This window comes from Brachyhypopomus gauderio, chromosome 2 (assembly GCF_052324685.1).
Source record: "Brachyhypopomus gauderio isolate BG-103 chromosome 2, BGAUD_0.2, whole genome shotgun sequence".
Taxonomy (NCBI): Eukaryota; Metazoa; Chordata; class Actinopteri; order Gymnotiformes; family Hypopomidae; genus Brachyhypopomus; species Brachyhypopomus gauderio.
In genome coordinates this window covers 15,763,639-15,788,382 of record NC_135212.1, presented here as the reverse complement: position 1 = coordinate 15,788,382, position 24,744 = coordinate 15,763,639, and the positions used below count along the sequence as shown (strand labels likewise).

Genomic DNA, 24,744 nt, shown 5'->3' with positions numbered 1-24,744 from the left:
TCTGCCAAATGCTATAAAAAAAAATAACTCCTACTATGGACAAAATGTAAAGGGCCGGACTTCACTTTCATAAATGTTTTGAACTATGTTGCTACGATGTCTGCATAGACATATTTATAAAAACAAATTCAGATGCAGCCTCCAAGGGTTAAAGTGGATAAAGTGATACGTTTTTAAGAACCATGATGCAGGTAAACCAGACATGACAATTATTGTAAATGCAAACAGGAGCATAACTGCAAAGCTATAAAGTTCTCGATATCAGAATCTTTGCTTGATTTTGTCTGTCATGACATCCTTTAGGACCTTTGTTGCTTGTGTTAGCTGCCCCATATGCTTTATATAGATAACTTCACGAGTTTTTAAAATGATAGCAGGTGGAAGGTGCTTATGTAACTGAGTATGCCAGTGTGGTGGGATGTGTGGATTGGATGGTCTCTCTGAGAATGTAGAACATCATATCATTGGCATTATTAGCAGTAAAACAAACAAAAAAAAAAGCCTGAGAAGGCAAGGCAGGTGCTTGAGAATTTTTCTTACTGCCTCCATATTCCTGCTAAGTGCCCATGTTGGGAACAACCGAAATATCTGGAGGGTTGTGACTAGGAACAATCATCTCGCTGTTCTCAACTTGAGTGGGGAAAATGTATTAGACTTATGTGCGAGTCATGGAATGTCAATAACAAACACTTTGTTAGAATGCAGAGATGCTCTTAAAGTTATATGGGACTTGTGTAGAAGGTGAATGGTCAGTTTTGTTGTCCTATCAGATGACAGGAAGCCCTGTGTGTTTTGGACACTCTCACAAAGAGATGGGCGGAGCTGTCTAATGATCAAAATTTGGTGGTCAGCTGTATTCATCAAAAGGTGCTTCAGCCATAGACCTGGTAAGCCCTGGAGAGCCTTATGGATTGCTATTTGAGGATTTCAACCTAGTTGAAGTCATCTTTCAAACAAACATGCAGCAGGAAGCTTTGGCCAGGAGCTTAGGTAACCTGTCATGCTGGTAATCTTAGAGCATACTGATATTGTTCTGTGCTACAGTGTTCAAGATGGTGCCAGTGTGTGTGTGGCGTGCCGTCTGCCACTGTTAGTTTGGTTTGTGTTTGCTTTGTTTCTGTTTGTTGCCATTAAAAATGGAATCTCTGTTCTGGTCTATGATCAACAAGCACTCCTTGATCTTCGGTCGGCGGCCGAAAATCTGACTAGTTACAACCCTGATGGGAAGAAATATTCTGTTCCACCACCTATGTCGGGAATACCTGCTCACCTGTGCTGCACACCGGGCCTGTCGCTTCGGAGGAAATGTCATAGATGCCGCGGGAAAGGCGGTGGACTTGTTATTAAGAGTAAAAGCTGGCTTAGTATCTTCTGAATCAAATGTTAGCTGTATTTTGGCGGAATATGCATCAGATCGCCCCTCTCGTGCTCTCTGGTACTCTTCGAGTCCTGGATACTCCTGTTTAGTACCTGTTGTTGGATCTGGCAACCAAATACCCGTTGTTCGCTCTCCCCGTATTCGAGGAAGAGGGGTGAACCTGCAAAACCTGCGGTTGCTAAATCGAGCACCTCGGATGGCAAACGGCCCTGCTTCTATTAAGGTAGCCTTGGTTAACGCTAGATCTGTGGCTAATAAGACCTTCATTTTAAAGGATTTTTTCACTTTGTATCGGTTGGATTTACTATGTGTCACTGAAACTTGGGTAAATGCTGGAGATTTTAGTGCTTTTTCAGAACTTGTACCAGCAGGCTGTACGTACTTAAATTCCCCAAGGATGACTGGACGTGGAGGTGGAGTAGCAGCCGTTTTTAAAGAAACTTTTAGCTGTCGGCAGAAATCTACTCCAGTTTTGAATTAAACATGTTTGAGTTGGGCAGATCTTGTCCAGTATTATGTGCAGTGATCTATCGACCACCTAAATATAATAAGGAATTTATCAATGACTTCTCAGAATTTCTGGCTGGAATTGTGCCAAAATATGACCGTGTTTTAATTCTTGGAGACTTTAATATTCATGTTTGTTGTCCCACTAAGCCGCTGGTCAGAGTTTTTAAATATTATTGATTCTTTTAATTTTGTACAGTCAGTGGCTGGCTCCACGCAATTGCAAGGACACACTTTAGATCTTGTTTTATCATATGGTCTGTCGGTTTTTAATATTGAGATATGTGATGCTATATTTTCTGACCATATGCCTATCTTATTTGAAATGTCCCTTTCCAATGTAACCAAACCCTGCACTCCGGGTCGTTGCCGTCGTGTTGTCAATCCTACTACTGCTGTGCAGTTTTCTGCTGCTTTTAATGATGTGCAGACAAGTTTGGGATCAAATTTAGGTTTAAATACGCAGGAGCTGACCTCTCTGTTCTATTCCTCATGTCAAACTATTTTGGACAAAGTAGCTCCAGTTAGAACTATGCATTTTAAACAGAAATCTGAACCCTGGATAAATTATGCTACTCGTGGAAGAAAGACAGGTTGCAGGTGTCATTTGAGATTTTAAAGAACAGCTGGAAGAAATATCAGACAGTTGTAAAAGCTGAAAAGGTGAAATTTTTTTTGGCTTTGGTAGCAAATAATAGTCACAAGCCTCAAGTTCTTTTTAATACCATTAATGCTGTTCTTAATGCCCCTAGATCTCATTACCTTGATGTTTCCTTGGAGAACTGTTTTTATAGATAAAGTTAATAATATTAGACAGGTGTGGGACCAAGTCAGTGTTTTGCAAGTCTCAAGTAAGTCCAAGTCTTTATCCTCAAGTCCCGAGTCAAGTCTCAAGCAAAGACAGTCAAGTCAAGTCAAGTCTCGAGTCAAGACAGGCAACCGTCAAGTCAAGTCCCAAGTCTGAAACTTGGAATTTCAAGTCCTTTCGAGTCTTTTTTTTTTTTTTTTTTTTTACCAATGTTGCAGGTATATTTTAAATGTAAATAATAGACATGTGTTCTTTTTTAAATCTGTATTCTCCTCAAATCTTGATAAAACATGTGCAACTGAAAACACGAAGTATAAAAAAAAAATTAAATTACACCTCTTTATTGCACAGTTCAATTTGTTAAAATTAGCTGCAAAAATATTCATACTTTAAACTACAATTTTCCAGAAAAAAATATTCTGTGAAAAAGTCATAAGTAGAACTCCATGTTCAAATAAAAAGTGCTGATATTTTCACAGTACAATACATTTTTCCCTCTCTTCTCTTATCTGGTTTCTTGGAGAACATGTGTGTCCATGTGTGAGTGACACAAGACAAACAAATATAAGAACTGAACAATTAACAGGAATCAGGAATGCAACTTTAGACATTTCAGTAAACTATTCTGCATTGCATTTGCAAAAGACCAAACTGGCCAAAAGTCTGTATGTCATTTGTGCACGATGAGGCCGTAGAATGATGTCCCCATAGCTGAAAACTCGCTCCACTTTTGTCAATATATTTTTTTCTCGACGTAGATGTCTTCAAATACACAATCCATGCTGAGATAGAACTGGATATGATGGTGACAGAGAGAGGCTCTCTTCCCTGAGTTCAGATACAGAACCCAGGGTTGCCAACTCTCACGCATTGAGCGTGAGACACACGCATTTGACCGTCTTCACAAGCTCTCACGCCACACATCCGATTTCTCACGCCGAAAAAAAAAAAAATCTAGTTTATTTACCTCTGATCCTTATCTATGATTCAATGAGTTACTAGTTCGCTCTGGCACCAACCACTGGCGATCGATCGTGATATAATACTTAATTTGTGTCCATTTTACACCCCGCCCGGTAGCAATTCACGTTCGCTGACCTCCCCCATTTGATTGGTTGTGCTGCAGCTCATGCACACACACACACACACACACACGTACAGAGTGTGGAAAAGCAGAGCACCGGTCTGCGTCAGAAGGACGGAAATGAAATTAATGGGGCGCACTTTATAAATATTAATATGCGTTTTAAAATTTAGATTTGGGGTAAAAAAAATCAAGTCTTTGCAAGTAAACAGGTTCAAGTCCAATTCAAGTCCCAAGTTATTGGTGTAAAAGTCCAAGTCAAGTCTAAGTCTCTGAATATTTTTTCAAGTCAAGTCAAAAGTCTTAATATTAATGACTCGAGTCTGACTCGAGTCCAAGTCATGTGACTCGAGTCCCCACCTCTGATATTAGATCTTCTGTTATATTTCCTTCTTATGATCCATTCATTATGGTTACTTGCTCTGCTGTTTTTAACCAGTTTGAGTCTGTTTCCCTTTCTTATTTAAATGAAATTATTATTCACTTAAAACCTTCAGCTTCTCCTACAGATGTCGTTCTTCCTCACTTTTTAAAGATATTTTTGACATTATTGGGCCAAACATCCATGCAGTTGTGAACAGCAGTCTTGCCTCAGCAATCATGCCATCTGAATTGCAGTGGTGCAACCCTTAATTAAAAAGTCAACTTTAGATCACTCTGTGCTCTCAAATTTCAGACCAATCTCTAGGCTCCCGTTTCTGTCAAAAGTATTGGAGAAAGTTGTATTTTTGTAGCTGCAAGATTTCTTGGATAAAAATGGCATCCTAGAGATGTTTCAATCTGGTATTAAACCTCTTCATTGTACTGCATCTGCACTATTAAGAGTTTTTAATGATCTTTTATTAATTACTGACTCTGGGGAATGGGCTATTCTTATGCTTTTGGATCTTACAGCTGCTTTTGACACCTTGGATCATGGTATTCTTTTGTCTTGATTGGAGCGACGTGTTTGTATACAAGGCACTGCTTTAGAATGGTTTAAATCTTAACTGTCTGACAGACGTTTTTCTGTCAGCCTTGGTGATTTTGTATCCTCCTCAGCACGTCTTACATGTGGGGTTCCCCAGGGTTCCATTCTTGGACCAGTTTTATTTTCATTGTATATGCTTCCATTAGGATCTATTCTTAGGAAATATGGTATCTCTTTTCATATGTATGCAGACGATACCCAAATGTATTTGCCGTTACGACAAGGAGAACCAGATTCCTTAAAACTAGATTGTCTTGAAGACATCAAAGCTTGGATGGCTTAAAATTTTTTACATTTCAATGAAAATAAAACTGAAATATTGATTTTTAGACCCAGTAGTGTCACTCAGTCCCCTTATAATGACCTGGGTTTTTTGGACATCTATGTAAGACCCTATGTTAAAAATCTTGGCCTGATGATGGATAGTCATTTTAAATTGTATAAACAGATTAATTCTGTTATCAAATCCAGTTTTTTTTCAACTGAGTCTTTTAACTAAGGTTAAACCATTTTTATCTTTCCAGGAGTTTGAGGTTATGCATCAAATCAAATCAAATCAAATTTTATTTATATAGCGCTTTTTACAACAGTTGTCACAAAGCAGCTTTACAAGTGCCGAGTCCTAGCCCCCAGTGAGCAAGCCAAAGGCGACAGTGGCAAGGAAAAACTCCCTAGTTTGCAAAGCATGTGTTTATTTAATCCAGACTTGATTACTGTAATGGGCTTTATGCTGGTGTTGGCCAGGTTGCTATCTCACGGCTACAGTTGGTTCAAAATGCTGCTGCTCAGCTTTTATTAAAAACACGAAAACGAGAACATATTTCATCTATATAAGCTTCTCTTCATTTGCTTCCTGTCCATTTTAGAATTGAGTTTAAGATCTTGCTTTTTGTCTAGTCATTGAATGGTTTAGCTCCTACTTACTTCTCTGAGCTTTTGCAGTCGTATATTCCATCTAGGTCACTCAGATCTGTTGATCAGCTTCTTCGGGTGGTCCCTAAATATAGACTGAAGCACAGGGGCGATCGTGCCTTTGCAGTTTTAGCTCCCAAATTATGGAATCAATTGCCATTACACATTAGAAGTGCCCCTACATTGTTGGTTTTTAAATCCCGGCTTAAATCTTTTTTTTTTTTCTTTGGCTTTTTAATAAAAGAGGGAGTCAGTTTTTGAGATAGGGTTTCTTAATACAGAGGGTGCATTAGACCAGGGGCTCATCTCCTGTCTCCAAAATGCATCAATGACTGCTTGAGAAAGCTGTTCTACTTTGATATTTGAAGAAAAACATGTTCAATAAAATGTATGCTACTTGTGTTCAACGGTTTATTCAGTTAAACATGAATTTGTAAGCCTATACTGTACATTAAAAGGGGTTGATAACATGTTTATTCAGCTAAACATGATATTTGAAATGTAAGCCAACATTTAGTTGTCACTTTGAGGACCCCGGCCCCTCCCTTTTGGGCGTGTGTTTACGTAGTCTACGTGCATCGTCTGCGTCTGTGGATATCCGTGGTTATGGCTATGTCATGTGATAATCTGTCTCACCTGTGAATCTTCTCGTAATCACATGGGGCTAATGTGGTTTGTCTATTTAATGTGCGCTCGCGCAGTGTCCTGTGCTCGTCATTGTCTAAGTCTACACGTTCTACGTATGTGTTTGATGTTCTTCTGCGCTGTTGCGCAATACGTGTTTGGATTAAAAGTTACGTTTGCTCCGCAACCCGAGGATTCTGTGTCTCCTCCTTGGCTGCGCCTGAACGTCACATTAGTACATTTAACCTCACGGACGTAATTTGGGGGGGGACTTTTTCAAAAGCCCGTTTTGGTCCTCTGCAGTTTTAACGGTTAAAAAGAAATATTTAAATAGCGACGAATCTAGCGCTAGGACCATGCAGAAAATGACCGCTCCGAGCTCCGCTCCGGTAACACTTTACGTTCCTAAACATGAATTTTCCATGAAGCAAACCTGGCGACTTCGTGGCTGCATTCATGTAAACACACGAACGATTTGTAATTCACAGGTTTGAAAACTCGTTCTCGCCCCTACTGTGCAATTTGGTTAGGAATACAGCCGAGCTAAACTATCAAGTTGAAGTCATCATAGTTTGCTTACCCATTTTGACCCAGTTCCCAACCAAACTTTAAGAATAGATTAACGGCGATAATTTTTATATCGCCCGATAAGATTATCAAATTAACGACCGCCGTTAACGCCGTTAACGGCCCACCACTAATTTGTATGTTTTATGTGTGTCTTGTCTTTTAATTGCTGAACAGCACTTTGTTCAACATTCCGTCTGAAACGTGCTTTATAAATAAATTTGACATACTGGTGGATGCCAGTGGTGAAGGAAACTATCAAGTTGAAAAAGGTGGCTTTCTGTAATGTCGGAGATCTCCATATTCAGTTAGGAGGTATCCGAGAGCCCGATCGAGTACAGATAAGGTATTTGCTGAAATAAAAGTTGAGTCTTGGAAGGAGTTTGTAGAGGGTATGCATAAAGTATTTGGCAAACTTAGCTTATTTGTACTACAAACTACAGTTCTGTTCTTTTCTAAAACATAAAGAAATTCCATACAGTAGATATTTTACTTCAGCATTAGTGTAATAGTTATAGTTATGGCAATATGTCATTTATTCAAATTCCGAAATAAATTTATTCAAATTACTAATACTCCTCTATGAACACCAGTGACTCGTCTTTTATCAATATCTGCAACAAATTCAAAATCCAAGAGCCGTTTACAGAAATTCCCAAGTCAAATCCATTAATATGTGATACTATCATCAAAAATATTTGAGGGAACATAGCAGCCATACTGTTTGTCATAAAAAGCTGATATGAATTTGTTGTACTTGTCACTGTCAGCCAACAGTTCCATGTTGAACATCTTACACTCAGTGTATGCGAGCTGTTTGGTCTAGGCATAAGCTCAGCTGGAATGATGGTAGTAACTTGCTTTCCTTTTAAAAGTATTTCTCATATTTTGCCATCCTGAATATCACCAAATAGAACCGTTATCTGTTTTGATGTTCTCTCAGGGAAGAGTGGATTCGTGCTATTCAGGCTGTGGCCAATGGCCTGAAGTCTCGTGAAGAGGAGGAGCCAATGGACATCAATTTTGGGTCCCCTGGTGACAATAGTCTGGAGGGCATGGAGGCATCTATAGCCAAGACTGGTACCAAAGTGGTCAGTGTCCTAATTGTAAGGCCTAGAAACAATAGAACATAGAACAAGCTTCCTTGACAAAGTCCTCCCTCTTGTGTAATTTACTAAATAAAAGGACACACGCTGGCTTGTGTTGCTATCAGTTTGTAGACTTTATTATGGTTAAAGTCCGGTCCATATTTTCAGCCATTTTGTCTTTTTCACTGACACTTGACATTGAGGACAAAAATAATATTCCAATATATTTTTACACTATATGAATGATATTTTATCATTCGATATAAGTAATTATATGTGTTTACACATTGGTTATTTTAGTGAGACTTTATTATTTTGTATAGTTTAAGTTTTCATACGAGTCATCATATTTCTAAAACCGATGGATGAATTAAGTCAGGTTATAAGCTTTTGTTTCTACAACATGGATAAGCGACAGAACATATGCCAGGGACTGTATGTGTATAAAATATTATAAAAAATGTATTTATTTTTTTTACATTTGTGTCTGTCTTTAGACGATGAGTGACTTTGACTACCTGAAGCTATTGGGAAAAGGAACATTTGGAAAGGTGATTCTTGTGAGAGAAAAAGCCACTGGTATGCACTATGCCATGAAGATCTTGCGTAAAGAGGTTATCATTGCTAAGGTTGGTGCTGCAAATATACCTTATAGAAGTGTAGATGGTTTAATGGCATTTTCTTATGAGTTTGTGTATATTACAGGATGAGGTTGCACACACAGTCACAGAAAGTAGAGTGCTGCAGAACACAAGACATCCTTTTCTCACGGTGGGAGTGACTTTCCTTCAGTGTTTGGAAATAACCTTGAATTATTTCACAAGTTTGACTGAGTTTTTTTCTGTCTCTCTGACCACAGACACTAAAATATGCTTTCCAGACACATGACCGCCTATGTTTTGTGATGGAGTATGCAAATGGTGGCGAGGTATTTAACCTTGACCTATCTTTTGTACACAGTGAATACTCTACCTATGAATACTCAGACTTTATTCTTTTTTTTCCCCTTTCCCCAACAGCTATTCTTTCACTTGTCTCGAGAACGTGTATTTACAGAGGACAGAGCACGATTCTACGGAGCTGAGATTGTTTCTGCATTGAAATACCTGCACTCTCGAGATGTTGTCTATAGGGACCTTAAGGTAGATTCATTTTAGTGTTGTGTCTAGTCCAACCACTTCAGCCATTATAAGCATGCTGGATTAAATCAATATTGAGTTTTTTGTACTTAATATATATTTTTTTATGTATCTTAATTGTATTTTTTGCATTTGATACCTTTTTATATTTTGTTTCCTCAGCTGGAAAATCTCATGCTGGACAAAGATGGTCATATTAAAATAACAGACTTTGGCCTGTGCAAGGAAGGCATCACCAATGAGGCTACAATGAAGACTTTTTGTGGCACTCCAGAATACCTGGCTCCTGAGGTGGGACTCCAAAACAGTTTGTGACTCTGTAACCCTAGTCGGAGAAGAGAATTATTTTCAGTGAAGCAATACCACTGATAATAATTTTGCAAATTTTCACTACTAAATTATTAGAAATAAAGTTAATTGTACATGTCAAAACAAAGCACCTCAAAGTGAAGAATGAAAACAATCAAATTTATTTTATAAAAAATTTATTTATAGGGCACAGAAGAAGTGACCCCACACTTTCAAAAGTGCTGGGGCAAAATGTATTAAGTTAACTTAAGTTATTAAGTTATCATGTAGATAAATCTAGATTAAAATGGCTCATTCAGAATATGCGTGCTACCCAAGTAATGACTAAAAGTCAGTCTTTGAGATAGGGTTTCTAACCATGCTTATGGGCCGGCAGCTAGGGGCAATCCACGGAGCGAAGTGATTGGTCAGCTTGTCAGATGGAGCTGCGCTGACCTTGCCTCGGTTGCACTCAGAGTAGTTTGGCTGCGACTCTTCCCCTGGGCTGCATCAGTGCTTGACCCAGTGTCAGCAGCATTAGCAAACGGGTGCTTTGCGTTAAAATGGTACTTCAGACTGGTAGAACTCCTACAATAAACTAATTCCACATTGCATAAGGTGCAAACAACTTTAGTCTTGTCAATGTCTCCATTAGGAAACTTCTTAAAAATGAATTTTCCATGAAGCAAACCTGGCGGCTTCGTGGCTGCATCCATGCAAGCACATGCTATTTGTTGTGGTAGTCTGTAATTCACAGGTTTGAAAACTCGTTCTCGCCCCCTACTGTGCAATTTGGTTAGGAATACACCCGAGCTAAACTATCAAGGTAAAAGTCATCATAGTTTGCATACCTATTTTGACCTAGTTCCCAACCCAACTTTAAGAATAGATTAACGGCGATATTTTTTATATCGCCCGATAAGAGTATCACATTATCGAACGCCATTAACGCTGATAACGGCCCACCACTAGAAAATAGCTATGTATACAAATGTATACATTTTTTGTCTATATTCCTGGTGATTACAAATTATTTTGAAGTTTACATTGCTTAAAAAACACACAAAAATGTATTATTTACTTATTTATTTTTTAATGAAACTTTAGAGAACATTAGCCGTCAGTGCGCATATCAAACTGTCAGACAGGCACTGTGCAAAATGTCAAAAATGTTTTAAATAAATGTGCCTGCCTGAAAATATAAAACAATTGCCACACAACAGCAAAAAAAATTATAAGGAAAGGCTGAAGTAACGGGGTTTAAAAAGCAAACAACAAAAAAATGTTTATAGGCCTACTTGCCGAGAGGCACCACGACGAGACGAGACGACAGAAATGACAAACGGCTGAACTGTTTTTATTTTTATTTTTTTTATTTTAATTTTTTTGCCTTACGCATTTTAAATGGTATGCCATGTTTGTTGTTGTTGTGCGAAATGAAAGACGTTGATGACATAACTTGCACTTTACTTTGTTTTATTCATCTTTATCTTTTTCAAACTACGTTTGAAGTTTTTTTAGTAGCCATTATAATCTCTGCAGATGCTGATCCTGTAGCGTGTTCAGCTCCGCTCATTTGGATTGTGCAACTGCAGGGTGTGATTTATTAATGTGTAGTAAGGAAGATGCCTATTGTTAATGCGCACACATCATTTAAAAATATTTATTAACAGTGGTTAGGGCAAGGTGGGAAATGCAACAAACCTTTTCTGTGACCACATTGAGAGTGAAGTTCCATGTTATTCCATCCACAACTTTTAGCAACGCTAGTGTCCTATACCTAAACAACAGTCATGTTGTCTTTTGCAGGCCTTACCTTTTGTAAAGTGATTAAAAAGAGCTAGGATATAACGAGCTCAGGTGTAGTATTGGGGTTTTTGAGCTGTGTATCGATTATTCTGCTCTTAACTGGCTTACGTCCTGACATCACAGATAGGAAAGTCCATTTCTTCTCTCAGGTCATGTCTCTTCTACCATTTTTTCTTTCTTATGGGATCAAGTTTATATTATTGAACCCCTGCTCTTTATCTACATATTTGCATTTTGTGATATCATGCATTACTTTAAACTGCATTTTCATTTATATATGGATGACACTCAAGGATATTTACTTAAGGATAAAATCCATTAATAACCTACCTCTTCCTGCCACTAGACAAACTCTTAGACAAGCTAGTTCAATAACTCTTTTCATTGAAGTAACCATCCCCCTTTCAGTCTGGTTTGTAATTTGTGTGTCGTCCTTGATCTAACTCTTGAAGCTCATGTCAATACTGAGCAATTTCGCATCTCCTCTTTTTATTCTGGTTAAATCAGATTTGGTTTGTGAACCCTTGGTGCAGTTAATTTGGGCAGATATGAAATACAGCTATCACATTCTGAAATGGACCAAAACAACTGCACTAAGACCCTTGAGAGGAGGTGGTCTCAGTCCAGTCCCAAATGAACTTTGGGGCAGTTAATTTGTGAAACTAGGTGTGCTTTGCATAGTGGAATGCAGCCAACCACATAAACTGAATCCTGGCTATACTGTAGCAGCTAACTGGAGAAGGAGAATGAAATATGCACTTGTACAGAATACAAGACCTTCTTCCTGTATTTACTTTTTTGCTCTTGCCCTAGACAGGCCTGACCAGTGAGCAGAGAATGTTTTCACATGGTTTGCATTTGGTGCATTTGGAATTTTGTCATTGTGTAAAGAAACCAAACCAAGTGGAAAATGGTCTAAGTATTAACTGATTTGAACCAGAGCGAATGAACCAAATGTTAAAATGCACAAACTTTTCTTTCACTTGTACAACATTGCAAAGATTGTACCATCACTGTCTGTCTCCTGCTGAGTCTCTTATTCATACCATAGTTTCTAGATGCCTTGATTATTGGGACTCTCTTATCCCTGGTATTAGCTCCTTCACAAATTTCAAACAGTTCAGAATTCTGCTGCCTATTTATTAACTCATTAATTTGTCTAAGCACAGCACACGTATTTTATGTAAACTCCATTGGCTTCTGGTTAAATGTCGCTTTCATTTCAAAATTCTCCTCACATTTCAAGGCTCTTAACAATCTTGCTCCTTCTTATCTCTCTGCTCTTCTGCACCTCTGTACACCAGCCTGTGCTCTCAGGTCCTTCTCAGCCAGTCTGTTAGCTGTCCCATCTTCTAACCTCCACTCTTTTGGTGAGCCTTCAAAAGAATTACTCCTTGTCTTTGGAATCTGCCCTGACAAATAAATTTGTGGTTATAGTCACAGTTTTTTGTTTTATTTACATTATTTTAATAAATTACCAGGCAGGTAAACTTTTGTTGTTTTGTTAATGCTGATAAAGCATGTGTACATTTAAATGTTTATTATTCTATTTTTGCAAATAAACTGTACTCTGGCATTTAATGAACCCTCTGGTTTCCTCAGGATTTAGTCATTAGTAGGACAGGCTTTAAACTGGCAGCAGTATAATATTATTTATCATGGTAATATTTTGCAAAAAATTGATATCAGTATTTATTAACCCCATTTGCCATACCGCCAAACCCATCTTGCCATCTTTTGCTTGTAGGTCAGTCCCCCAATTGTTTAGATAGAGTAGATTTAAAACAATTATTTACATAATAAACCCATCTTTGCTTTAATGAATGAAAAGTGGTGTGGCATCACTCAAGTGCCTTGAAAAGTCATGGTTCAATTTCTTGCTCGTTCCCATGGTTCTTGCAGCCTTGGAGAACAAGACAGTTGATGGTTCCATGCTCGTTTCATCTTTATTTTATGAACTTATAAAATATATTATTTAGGAATAATTCTCTGAATATTTAAAATTAAACTTTGAAATGAACAGTGGTCAGTGGTAGTAGAGTGTTGAATCATGTGCCCTAAATTTATTTTGAATAATATATCATGCAGCATGGATGGTCAGCTGCTCCAAAAAAATAAAAATAATTGCAGATTATTTAGTGTTGACATTACAACATTGGTTGGAAAGCTCTGCATTCTACTGAAAGCTGTTAACTTTATAATTGTTACCCACAGACAGTAAGTTTGAGTGAAAGGAAGACTTCTGTGCATATGTATTGTATTTATGCTTGGGTCTGACCTTTTTATTTTTATGTCTTTCTGTCTTTCAATTCTGTCTCAGGTCCTAGAAGATAATGACTATGGTCGGGCGGTAGACTGGTGGGGTCTGGGAGTGGTGATGTATGAAATGATGTGTGGCCGGCTTCCCTTCTACAATCAAGACCATGAGCGCCTGTTTGAACTCATATTGATGGAAGAAATACGTTTTCCCCGAAACCTCTCACCCGAGGCAAAGTCTTTACTCGCTGGCCTGCTTAAGAAAGACCCCAAGCAGAGGTTAGATGAGGCCTGCATAATGTTACTTCAGTGTTTAGATTGTTTTAGATAAAATAATTATGAATGGTCTTTGATTTAAAAGGTTGGGAGGAAGTCCGGAGGATGCCAAAGAAGTCATGGCTCACAAGTTTTTTGCATCAGTCACCTGGCAAGATGTGTTACAGAAAAAGGTGAGAAATAGAATGAATTGTCAAAAGTTCGTGCAGGTGTAATAGAGAGACTATTATGCACACAAGGCAGAATGTGAAAGTTTACCTGCAGTCTTGATTTTATAGGTAATGTGAGAAATTTACATATAGTAGGACTGAATGGCATGGTCACACTAATAATGTAGGTTTTTATTATTATTATTATTTATTATATATATACACTGCTCAAAAAAATAAAGGGAACACTTAAACAACACAATATAACTCCGTCAACCACACTTCTCTGAAACCAACCTGTTCAGTTAGGAAGCAACACGGATTATGAATCAATTTCACCTGCTGTTGTGCAAATGGAATAGACACATAAAGGAGTGGTTCTGCAGGTGGGGACCACAGACCACTTCTCAGTACCTATGCTTTCTGGCTGATGTTTTGGTCACTTTTGAATGTTTGTGGTCCTTTCACACTCGTGGTAGCATGAGACGGACACTACAACCCACACAAGTGGCTCAGGTAGTGCAGCTCATCCAGGATGGCACATCAATACGAGCTGTGGCAAGAAGGTTTGCTGTGTCTGTCAGCGTAGTGTCCAGAGGCTGGAGGCGCTACCAGGAGACAGGCCAGTACACCAAGAGACGTGGAGGAGGTCGTAGGAGGGCAACAACCCAGCAGCAGGATCGCTACCTCCACCTTTGTGCAAGAAGGAACAGGAGGACCACTGCCAGAGCCCTGCAAAATGACCTCCAGCAGGCCACAAATGTGCATGTGTCTGCACAAACGGTTAGAAACCGACTCCATGAGGATGGTATGAGGGCCCGACGTCCACAGATGGGGGTTGTGCTCACAGCCCAACACCGTGCAGGACGCTTGACATTTGCCAGAGAACACCAGGATTGGCAAATTCGCCACTGGCGCCTTGTGCTCTTCACAGATGAAAGCAGGTTCACACTGAGCACATGTGACAGACATGACAGAGTCTGGAGACGCCGTGGAGAGCGATCTGCTGCCTGCAACATCCTTCAGCATGTGGGTCAGTAATGGTGTGGGGTGGCATTTCTTTGGAGGGCCGCACAGCCCTCCATGTGCTCACCAGAGGTAGCCTGACTGCCATTAGGTACCTAGATGAGATCCTCAGACCCCTTGTGAGACCATATGCTGGTGCGGTTGGCCCTGGGTTCCTCCTAATGCAGGACAATGCTAGACCTCATGTGACTGGAGTGTGTCAGCAGTTCCTGCAAGATGAAGGCATTGAAGCTATGGACAGGCCCGCCCGTTCCCCAGACCTGAATCCGATTGAACACATCTGGGACGTCATGTCTCGCTCCATCCACCAACGTCACGTTGCACCACAGACTGTCCAGGAGTTGGCGGATGCTTTAGTCCAGGTCTGGGAGGAGATCCCTCAGGAGACCATCCGCCACCTCATCAGGAGCATGCCCAGGCGTTGTAGGGAGGTCATACAGGCACGTGGAGGCCACACACAATACTGAGCCTCAATTTGACTTGTTTTAAGGACATTACATCAAAGTTGGATCAGCCTGTAGTGTGTTTTTTCACTTTAATTTTGTGTGTGGCTCCAAATCCAGGCCTCCATTGGTTAATAAATTTGATTTCTATTGATGATTTTTGTGTGATTTTGTTGTCAGCACATTCAACTTTGTACAGAACAAAGTATTCAATGAGAATATTTCATTCATTCAGATCTAGGATGTGTTGAGTGTTTATGTATAGGTAATAATACATTATGATGTGGTATGATTCATTGCTGAACCCTAAATGAGGCATGGGTTTAAAAAACACAAAATTGGCAATATGCTCCTCCTGGTTGTGCAAGATTTATCAAGATGTTCAAAGAACATCAAATATATATGTTGGAGGACTCATTTTCATACTGTAGCACACAATACTACTGCAAGATGGACGTAATTATTAAATTGTGCAATTGCATACATGTTACTGCTTGTCTTTTGGCTAACTTCACTGTTTTGATCAACCATGAAGTTTGTATTATTAAAATTAATTTCTTTCCATGCTTTGATTTAAATCGTTAGCCAATGTAGTGCACCCAGACAGGGCAGTGTATATATCCTGTCTTGCTAGGTACAGTGAGGAAAATAAGTATTTGAACATCCTGCGACTTTGCAAACTCTCCCACTTAACAATCATGGAGAGGTCTGAAATGTTCATCTTGGGTGCAGTGTCAACTGTGAGAGACATCTAAAAAAAATTCGGAAATCACCATGTATGATTTTTAAATAATTTAATTGTGTGTGACTGCTGTAAATAAGTATTTGAACACCTGCCAATCAGCAAAAATTCCGGCCATTGTCAGCAACTGTGGGTATACAGAGGTCAGGTACACGGTATAAAAGTGTGATGAAACTGAAGGTTATCCTAATTAGGGCTGAACGATTAATTGCATTTGCGATAATTTCGCGATTTTTAAAAACGCGATTGTCTAATCGCACAGGCTGCGATTTAAACTGGTCACGTGACTTGGGAGCGAGCCGAGCCGAGGACGAACGGAGCAAACCCGAGCAGGAGGCAGGGAGGTGGAGAAGTGAAGTTAACACAGCGCACTTTAACTTGTTGCACAATGGCTTCAGGCTCGACAGAAGCTGACACAACTGAAAGTCTAATACCAAAGAGTGGCAGCACATCAGTTGTGTGAAATTACGTTGGCTTTTAAAAAGATGCTGCTCAACGTCAGGTACCCTGCAAAACGTGTCTTGCTACTGTTGCTACGACGCGAGGTAACACTACAAACCTTCTTGAGCATTTAAAAAACAACACAAAGCCTCGTATGATATTTGTAAGGCTAAAATGCCAACGACCAGTGCTGCATCTTCAAATACGCAAAAGTGTTTCTCTGCGCTTATACAGCTTTAGTATGCGGTGAGCAGCGAAATACCGTAAAATCACGCATATAGGCGCAATAAGATTTAAAGCACGGATGAATCGCAAAAGCGTGGATAGCTTGACCGCGGTCCAGCAGACAGGGTTCACTGACCGAACCGTTTGAAAGTGTAACTCCTTATGGATATAATTGGAAGCGGCACGCTGAAATAACTCGGGCAGTAACGGAGTTCATAGTGAAAGACATGATGTCCGTTAATATTAGTGAACAAGCCCGGCTTCATGGCTTTGTTAAACACACTGGATATGCGCTACCAAATGCCCTCACGCACATATTTTAGCCAAGTTGCTATACCTGCAGGGTTGCCAACTCTCGCGCATTGAGCGTCTTAGACTAAAAAGTTAGTAGTTCGTTCTGGCGTCAACCACAGGCGATCAATCAATCACGATATAATAATAATATTTTACATTTTACCCTGTATCTGAGCTGTATAAAAAATGCTGAAACAGAGTTTCCTGAAGTGGAACAATGGAAAAAAAATCGCGATTTTAAATCGCAATCGCAATTTATAGATAAAAAATTGCAATTAGATTATTTTCCAAAATCGTTCAGCCCTAATCCTAATCTTGAAACCTGCAATGGTTCATTATTGTATAAAATAGTCAGTGGACTATGGTTCCTTTCAAAGTTGTGACTGCTATGAAAGAGGATTACAGTAATTTCTCATGCTAGTTTTGTTAGAATTGAATTTGTTAGTGGAATATCTGCACTGACCCAAATGTTTCTCTTGTTTTCAGCTAATCCCCCCATTTAAACCTCAAGTGACATCAGAAACTGACACACGCTACTTTGATGAGGAATTCACTCTACAGACTATTACGGTCACACCTCCTGACCAGTGTAAGTAGTGTAAGCAACTGTGTGAGAATTGATAGGCAGCGTTCATGTTAATAGGATATTGAAGGTTCCCTTTTTCTTCTTCTGTACTGCCTGCAGATGACAGTTTGGATGCTGAGGATTCAGACACTCGCACACACTTTCCCCAATTCTCATACTCTGCAAGTGTGCGGGAGTGACATTGAAGCACACCCACCCCCCACCACCACCACCACCAGCAAACTGGACACCTCTGGCACCACGCACTCGGATCACACAACACACTCAAGTACCTGGATCAGCAATGTCAGTCTGTTGATAATGGGGTTTAGCAGAACTTGTGCAGGTGGGATGAAGGATCAGTGAACAGCATCCACAGACTTGGGCTAATCCTGTTTCTGATCTATCCTTCAGCTTTCCAGTCACACTACATTCTGCATTGTGGTAGTTGTACAGTTGCAGGCACCTGCATGGTTAATACCTTCAGAGCCAGCAGGATACACTTCTGCTAAAAGTCTTTCCTTGGACAAACACCTCATGTATGCACACATTTTTAACCAGTTCAAAACATGGAGGGGAAAGAAAAAGTAAGATTACCCCTCTGATTGTTTATTTTTTTAAATGAAAAAGCCATATATGCATTTTTTCCAAGTGCTCCTTCTGGAACTAGCCAGTATTGGTTAACTGCAACCGGAGAGGGACTGAATGAGCGGGGCTAATACTGATGGAGGAAAGCTTATGCATTGAATGGAGTTTGTGTGAATGCTGTGAGAGATTGAGAAAATACACATGCTTCACATCTACATGTAAACATCTTAAATCTGATTTTTGAGTTTGTGTGAACTGGTTCTGCGTGAATAATGAGGTGTGTGCTTTGACATGTTATTGTCTTTGTTTTGAGTTTGTATAAACGTTGAGTGCAGGGCTTTCTACACTAGATGTGGGAAGGGAGGGGAGCTGGAGCTTTAGGGTTATGGGTGGGCCTTTGCTAACCCAATGTTACTTCTCATCCCATGATGGTTTCTACAGCTTCTCCTACTGACCTTGCTTCTATATGAGCAGGATTAGTGTATACTAGAAACTATCAATTATTGGTCAATCATCTGTACAATTTTGGAGGCATTGATGTAAAGAGTATTTTTCTTCTTTCTTTCAAGTGTGAGGTTTTGAACGTTGTCTTATTTAATAGCTGTTTGTTGTAGCCTGCCATAGAGAAAGGAAGTAGACTCAACTGAAGGCCTGGCTGAAAGGCTGCAGGAATACCCTGTCTCTGCAGTGCTACTACACAAGGCCATTTTACCCTTTGTAATGAGTGTGCTAATAAAAAAAAATAAAAAAATAGAATGTGAGTTAGGGGGTGGGGAGTGATTTAAGTCCCCTTCATCTGCCATCCTACCACAATTCTTTGTAGTAGAAGACTCCCAGTCATATGCTTTATATAAGGTTTGGATGCGTGTGCATATGTACATACACACACATACATGGAACAGAAAATGTATGCTCTTGTATGTGTGTATAACATGGTGGACTTATTGAAAAGGGATGTGAAGTATATAGCAAGGGTAGTTCCCTGCAGAGAAATTTTATGAACTTCCTTATAACATTGCCAGCTCAAGTAAAAAGTAGGAAATACTTCTTCCAGAAAAAAAAAATCACATCTGCCCGCGTGTGGTCCTGTTTTCATTCTTTTTACAAAATAACTAAGGTGGAGCCATACTCACATATCTTTAGTTAAGGCATCGTGGTCGTCAGCCAGACTGTTGTAAAGTGCATCAAATTAAGCTGAGCAGCAAACCACATTTTTAAACATAATTTTCAGGTGAATTGATTCACCAATATAGCTACCGAATTGCTATTATCAAAAACATGTAAATATGCAGTAAGTTGCATAGCATACGGCACACCACTGGAGAATTAATTTAGACTATTTTTGCGGCTATCCTGTTTTGAATGTAACGTACAATCGTAAATATGTCTGCGCAGTGTAATGCATAGGCCTAATAAAGATTTGTTTAAAAGATGATTGGGGGGAGGGGGGCTTATGCGGGATATGTATGGTTACAGGGCGTAACACATGTTTGATATTACGCTGCTCATTCAAGTAAAGCTTTTATCTAAAATCTGCGTTACTCTTTAATTATTCTTATTTTTACTTATTGCATGAAGATTTCTGTTCAGTGTAAAGATTGTATATATAGTACATATAATTGCAAGACGGAAGTGCTGCTAAGTACGAGGACCACACCCACTTAATTCTTAATGAGTCAGCCACTGGCCTTAATTAGTCGACTCTGACGACCTGGAATTTTTAAATAAGCTTAGTAGAGTAGCATATAGAGGTAGCTGCAGTTTCCTGTTGAAGTCGTGTCCAGTTCGAATGATGGCTCGAACTGGATTCTGCGATTCCAGGCCGCTGCTGGACCCATGCAAGGTAATGTTACTGTGTTCAATGCTGGAAGTTTTAATCATACGAAATTAGAGTTTGTGCGTTTTTTGTTGAAGGGGTAAATGAATGTCTAAGAATTGAGATTTTGTATGCAACGTAAAGCAAAACAAGTTCTCCCGTTACTGACAGAAAAATTCTACGCAGACTGAAGAAAATAGAGTGCCTTTGCGGACGTGGGCCAACACCTGCGCTGTGAAGGCACGCCGTGCCTATAACGAGGGAGAGGGTTTGCGATCTGGGCAACAGCACAAGGCAGAAAACAAAGATGAACGGCGATGGGTATATTACCTCTTCCATTTTGTTAAGCTATATACATGAAATTTCACATACCCAGTGTTTTGCCGTTTCAAGAAACAAAGAAATCAAACTAGAACAGTTTAGAGAGAAAATTACTGAGGAAAAGCTGGGTCTCTGATGGAAACAAATTTTAAAATAATTGCTGTAAAGAGTTCCAGAGCTACAATACTTGAAGACCTACTCTCTCTCCTGAACTTTTCCAGTACTCCACTTTTATGCTACCTGTGCTAAAAAATGAGACTTGTGGTTTCATCTGATTTTAAAATGGTGAGATTCTGCATAGATAACGTAATCAAAGTCACAACCAAAAAATGGCTGTGAAACCCCAAAAATGAGCTTGGGTGTCCTGTGTGGTTCAATGTAATGTCTGACAATAGTTTCACTGAACCATTTTTAATAAATTCCATTTACAACACGTTTTGCAGATCCAGAGGCTGCCATTATCTGCAGATGGCATCATGGATTATGCTCAGAAGAAGGGGTCAACACCTTCAGGTGTCCTACGCCAGATTATTCCTTCAGTTTTACCAGTTCTGTTGTGCTGCAATCAACACTTGAATATGGAGCAAGTTTATCCTGTGGTTTTTGTGATATACATTTACAGTATATTTGTATAGCATGTGTTTTCTCAGTTGGTTAGAGGAGTGTTTTGTATTAACCTTGACCATATTATAAACAAGTTAACATGTACACACCTCTCATGGCTGCACACATGACATTTCTGGTTTGTTGTTTGGTGTGTTAATGTGTAGTTGATGGCTACAAGGAGGAGGCTGTGTTGAATCATCTGCACAGAGTGCAGGTGTTGCCAACCTTGAGGCAGCTTGTACCTGGCCTTCTGCAAAGAGAGATTGAAGTGGCAATGGACAAGCTTGGACTTCTGTTCGATCGAACTTATGCTTGGGATGTCTTCTCGGATATGATGGTAACAGTAAACTGAACATTACAACCTAAAAAATGAATGTTGCAAATGATATTGACACAAAAGAACCCGTCTACCCCTTATTGTCAGAGAAGTCAGTTAAACGGTGCTCTTCCAAATGGTGAACTGCCCAGGCCTTTCACAGACACCACACGTGCCATCTTGGTGGACTGGCTCATTCAGGTTCATGTGAGGACTATAGTTCTTTAAATCTTCTTTAAATTAAGTGTCTGCTAGTTCTTGGTGGGCTTATGTAGCTCACTTGCCTAATTAAGACGTATGAGAATATGTAAAGAGATGAATCTACAGTTGCTTTATTTCCATCTTAGGAGGTGTTCAGCTTCTCGGAGGAGACTTTGTATTTGGCAGTACACCTGTTGAATCGTGCGCTATGCCAGATCGAGGTCTCTATTTCAAGCTTACAATTGCTGGGAGTAGTCTGCCTTTTCCTGGCTGCTAAGAAAGAGGAATGCCTGTTACCAGAGGTACAAGGGGAGATGTTTGGAACATGGGTTTTCAAAGGGGAAACAGTGAGAACTGAAGTACATTAAACTTCATCACTGTCATAGTTTCAATCATTCCAAAATTGTGGAGACAAGTAAGCTGGAATCAGACAAATCTGTCTTGTGTCCGTATAGAATACTAAACTAGATGTGCTCCTCTTTAATAATCCAAGAGCCTGCTGTTACACATCCAGGTGGTGACCAATTTGCCTAAAATTTAAGAATGTTTTGAGTTTGTGTCGATTTGTCAGGTGTCGGAACTCTGTTACCTGATGGCCCATACCTACACTAAAAAACAGCTGTTGAGGATGGAGCGGAGAGTCCTGAGTGGGTTGCGGTTTGAACTCTCCCACTGCCCTCCCATTCACTTCCTGCTCCTCTCTGCCTACATTGCACGCTGCAGTGATAAGGTAGTTTCTTCCTAATCCCCACCGTCATAGGGTGGCAAAACAATTTGGGACCACAACCCAAGATACCCTGTTTGTGCAGGAAAGAATGGACAGTGCTTTAGAATTTTTTTTTATTTTTTGTACTTGTTAATTTAGATGGGATTTTCACTTTACTCATTCTTTGTTGTGATTTTGAAGTGTCTAATCATCGTTGTACTAAGCACATGGTGAACTGGTTCTTACTTGTGGTGTCTGACCAAGGCCTTATGCATCCAGGTGATCTGTATGGCTCGCTACCTGCTGGAGCTGTCTCTTTTGGAGGGTCAGTGTGTACTGTACCTCCCCACCCATCTGGCAGGGGCTGCCCTCCACCTGGCTCGCCGACTTCTTCAGGAAGCAGCTACGCCCGAGGGTGAGGCTGCCTGGTGTATTGCATCCAACATCCATTTGGGCAGGTTGGTGCCTCACCTTAATGCTTGGCATAAATGCATTCTGTTAAGTTTGAAAAAATGTGTTAAAATTTTGTCAGTGACTGTCTACACCAGGGGTCGGCAACCGTTGGCACGCCCAGGCATAATCACTGGGACGCAACATGCTAGACCAGCATCAGCCAAAAAAAAAAAAAAAAAAATTGATGATAAAAAATCTCAGGCAGAGAGCACGATCCTCCAATCGAAATCGCTCCTCAACACACTGCACTCGGCTCCCGCCACAGACCCATGTTTAAATTTGTTTAAATAACCCTAACGGCCGCACGGTGCTGCGTGTGACATAATCCCTGAGCCGCGTCAAGGCTGGATAATTTATTATGGATTATACTTTTGCGAGTGACTGTAGCGCACCTAGACTCCGCACACCTCGCGCGAACTGTGGAGGCATTTATACTTTCCGCGTCATATTCTTTGCAGTGTTGTCCGAAACGATATGTGGCAGTATAAAGAAACACCCCTCAAAAACAGGGGAAGGAACACTTACCTGACAAATTAATGTTGCATTGTGTTCCAGGTTTGAAAACTGCTGGAATTTAGGATAAAGTGAGGGCAGATTGTGGACAGCGTGACTGTCCGTATGCAACATGCAACACCCCCTCACTCCAATTTTATTTGTTGATAGTGGCACACGCATTGACTAGAAATGTTAGTTGGCACTCCATGTCTCAAAGGTTGCCAACCCCTGGTCTACACTGAAAGCAGTTTTTTTTTTTTTTTTTTTTTTTTTTTTTTTGCTTGTTTGGTACTTGAGTTGACTATTCCTCAAGTTTTTCCTTTTGTTAGAACATTGTGCATTGAACACTGCTCATAAAAGCCACAGTATTAACGCTGTCTAAAATGAGATGCTGCTTGTTTCTCAGTGTTGGTGCACATAAATGTGACGATGGTTATGAGTCTTAACAAAACCTCTGAATTTGAGTGTTTGAATTTTTGTGGTCGAGTAAAGGAAGGTAAAGATGGATTTTTTTTTATTGACTTGAGGTAGAGTGATATTGCTCAGTATTTATTCTATCATTTAATGTTTTCTTTACATTCTTTAGTGGCTCTCCATTCTAAAGCCTGTCTCGTGTCCACTCTATGTAGCCCACAAGCATTGCTGTCTCAGCTTCTAAATGTGTCCTTGTATTCTGCAGTGAGGCTACTCTTTTCAACATAATGCAGATCATGGCAATTGCTGCAGCAAAGGCACACATGAGAGAGACACGGGCCACCTATATCAAATTCTCTACTGTGGAAACCCTTCATGTCAGCATGCACCCTGCATTGAAGAATGCCCCATGCCTTCTGGGCCTGCCCTGCTTTCAAATCTGAGAAACCTCTTCAATGGCACTTTTGCTACTCTACTGGAAATATAGATAACTGGGTGGGAGTTGAACAGATTGGTGTAATTGGAACAGACTTTGCCACCAAAAACCTGTGGAGTAGAGGGATGCGTGTTAACTAGAAGATTATCTTGCTCTTGTGAAAATGGTCACTTTTTGTACTGAATTCTATTGCTCTTTTAGACCACCCAGTCAATGCTGAGGAAAGCAGGGTTTGATTCTTATGTAGCCTTTTAAGTATTTTGACTGTTATGATCCAAATTGAAAATATGAAAAACAGGGCTTTTGGGTTTGTATATTCCTGAAATGTTTGTTTTATTTGTGGAAAAATAAATTTGTTACAAAACTGACTTCTTTGGAAACCCCTGTGTAAATTTGAGTGTACCTCCAACTGCTAAGTAGGTTCAAAACGTATTGCTGTATTTGTTCTGAGTTTCCAAGCATTTTTTCTGCATCTGGGACAGTTGCACCAAGTCCTCACCAAGATTTTGCTCGGGCCTCTTGGATTGTATTGATTCCACTAATTTCACCTGGCTGGCACTAATTAGAAAATCCAAGCGTGAGTAAAATCTAGGGATGCACCGAAAATTCGGCCACCGAAAATTTTCGGCCGAAATGGCTTAAATTTGCATTTTCGGTTTTCGGCCGAAATACTTTCATCACCGAAACAACACGGCCGAAACAATGTGCTGTGATGACGCAAGCAAAAATCGCCACCTGCACGCGCTTATTTGGATAAAGCTAGCAAAAAAGTTTTCCAGTGATGGCGCCGAGGCAAAGGAC

The 24,744-nt window shown here is 39.9% G+C and overlaps 2 protein-coding genes across 5 annotated transcripts in view; both read left to right on the top strand.

Moving 5' to 3' along the window:
• The window catches only part of akt2 (v-akt murine thymoma viral oncogene homolog 2), a 42,580-nt gene extending 23,640 nt beyond the window's left edge, over nt 1–18,940 (top strand). For both annotated transcript variants that reach the window (XM_076988767.1, XM_076988768.1), the window contains 10 exons: nt 7,794–7,941; nt 8,436–8,567; nt 8,644–8,709; nt 8,798–8,866; nt 8,958–9,080; nt 9,240–9,368; nt 13,495–13,709; nt 13,792–13,879; nt 17,513–17,615; nt 17,712–18,940. In XM_076988767.1, the coding sequence (XP_076844882.1) occupies nt 7,794–7,941; nt 8,436–8,567; nt 8,644–8,709; nt 8,798–8,866; nt 8,958–9,080; nt 9,240–9,368; nt 13,495–13,709; nt 13,792–13,879; nt 17,513–17,615; nt 17,712–17,791 (1,153 nt within the window). In that variant the 3' untranslated portion in view covers nt 17,792–18,940. The remainder of the gene's footprint in view (nt 1–7,793; nt 7,942–8,435; nt 8,568–8,643; nt 8,710–8,797; nt 8,867–8,957; nt 9,081–9,239; nt 9,369–13,494; nt 13,710–13,791; nt 13,880–17,512; nt 17,616–17,711) is intronic.
• Nucleotides 18,941–19,392: 452 nt separating this feature from the next.
• On the top strand, nt 19,393–24,311 carry ccnp (cyclin P). Of its 3 annotated transcripts, none has more exons than XM_076988770.1 (9): nt 19,393–20,022; nt 20,182–20,316; nt 20,760–20,829; nt 21,087–21,259; nt 21,347–21,445; nt 21,586–21,741; nt 22,011–22,169; nt 22,425–22,603; nt 23,773–24,311. In XM_076988770.1, the coding sequence occupies exons 1-9, from the start codon at nt 19,969–19,971 to the stop codon at nt 23,948–23,950; spliced, it is 1,203 nt and encodes a 400-aa protein (XP_076844885.1). In that variant the 5' UTR covers nt 19,393–19,968; the 3' UTR covers nt 23,951–24,311. The 3 variants fall into 3 exon arrangements, with proteins under 3 accessions (XP_076844885.1, XP_076844884.1, XP_076844886.1); XM_076988769.1 differs by having other exon boundaries at nt 20,167–20,316; XM_076988771.1 differs by lacking the exon at nt 21,347–21,445 and having other exon boundaries at nt 20,167–20,316.
• The last annotated feature ends 433 nt before the right edge of the window (nt 24,312–24,744 follow it).

Excerpts from the sequence above, each read along its gene's own strand:
- ccnp (XM_076988769.1), top strand. The coding sequence starts at position 19,969 with ATGATGGCTCGAACTGGATTCTGCGATTCCAGGCCGCTGCTGGACCCA. Across the intron at positions 20,023-20,166 it reads CGCTGCTGGACCCATGCAAG|AAAAATTCTACGCAGACTGA; the intron begins GTAATGTTACTG and ends CGTTACTGACAG. Across the intron at positions 22,604-23,772 it reads TCCAACATCCATTTGGGCAG|TGAGGCTACTCTTTTCAACA; the intron begins GTTGGTGCCTCA and ends TGTATTCTGCAG.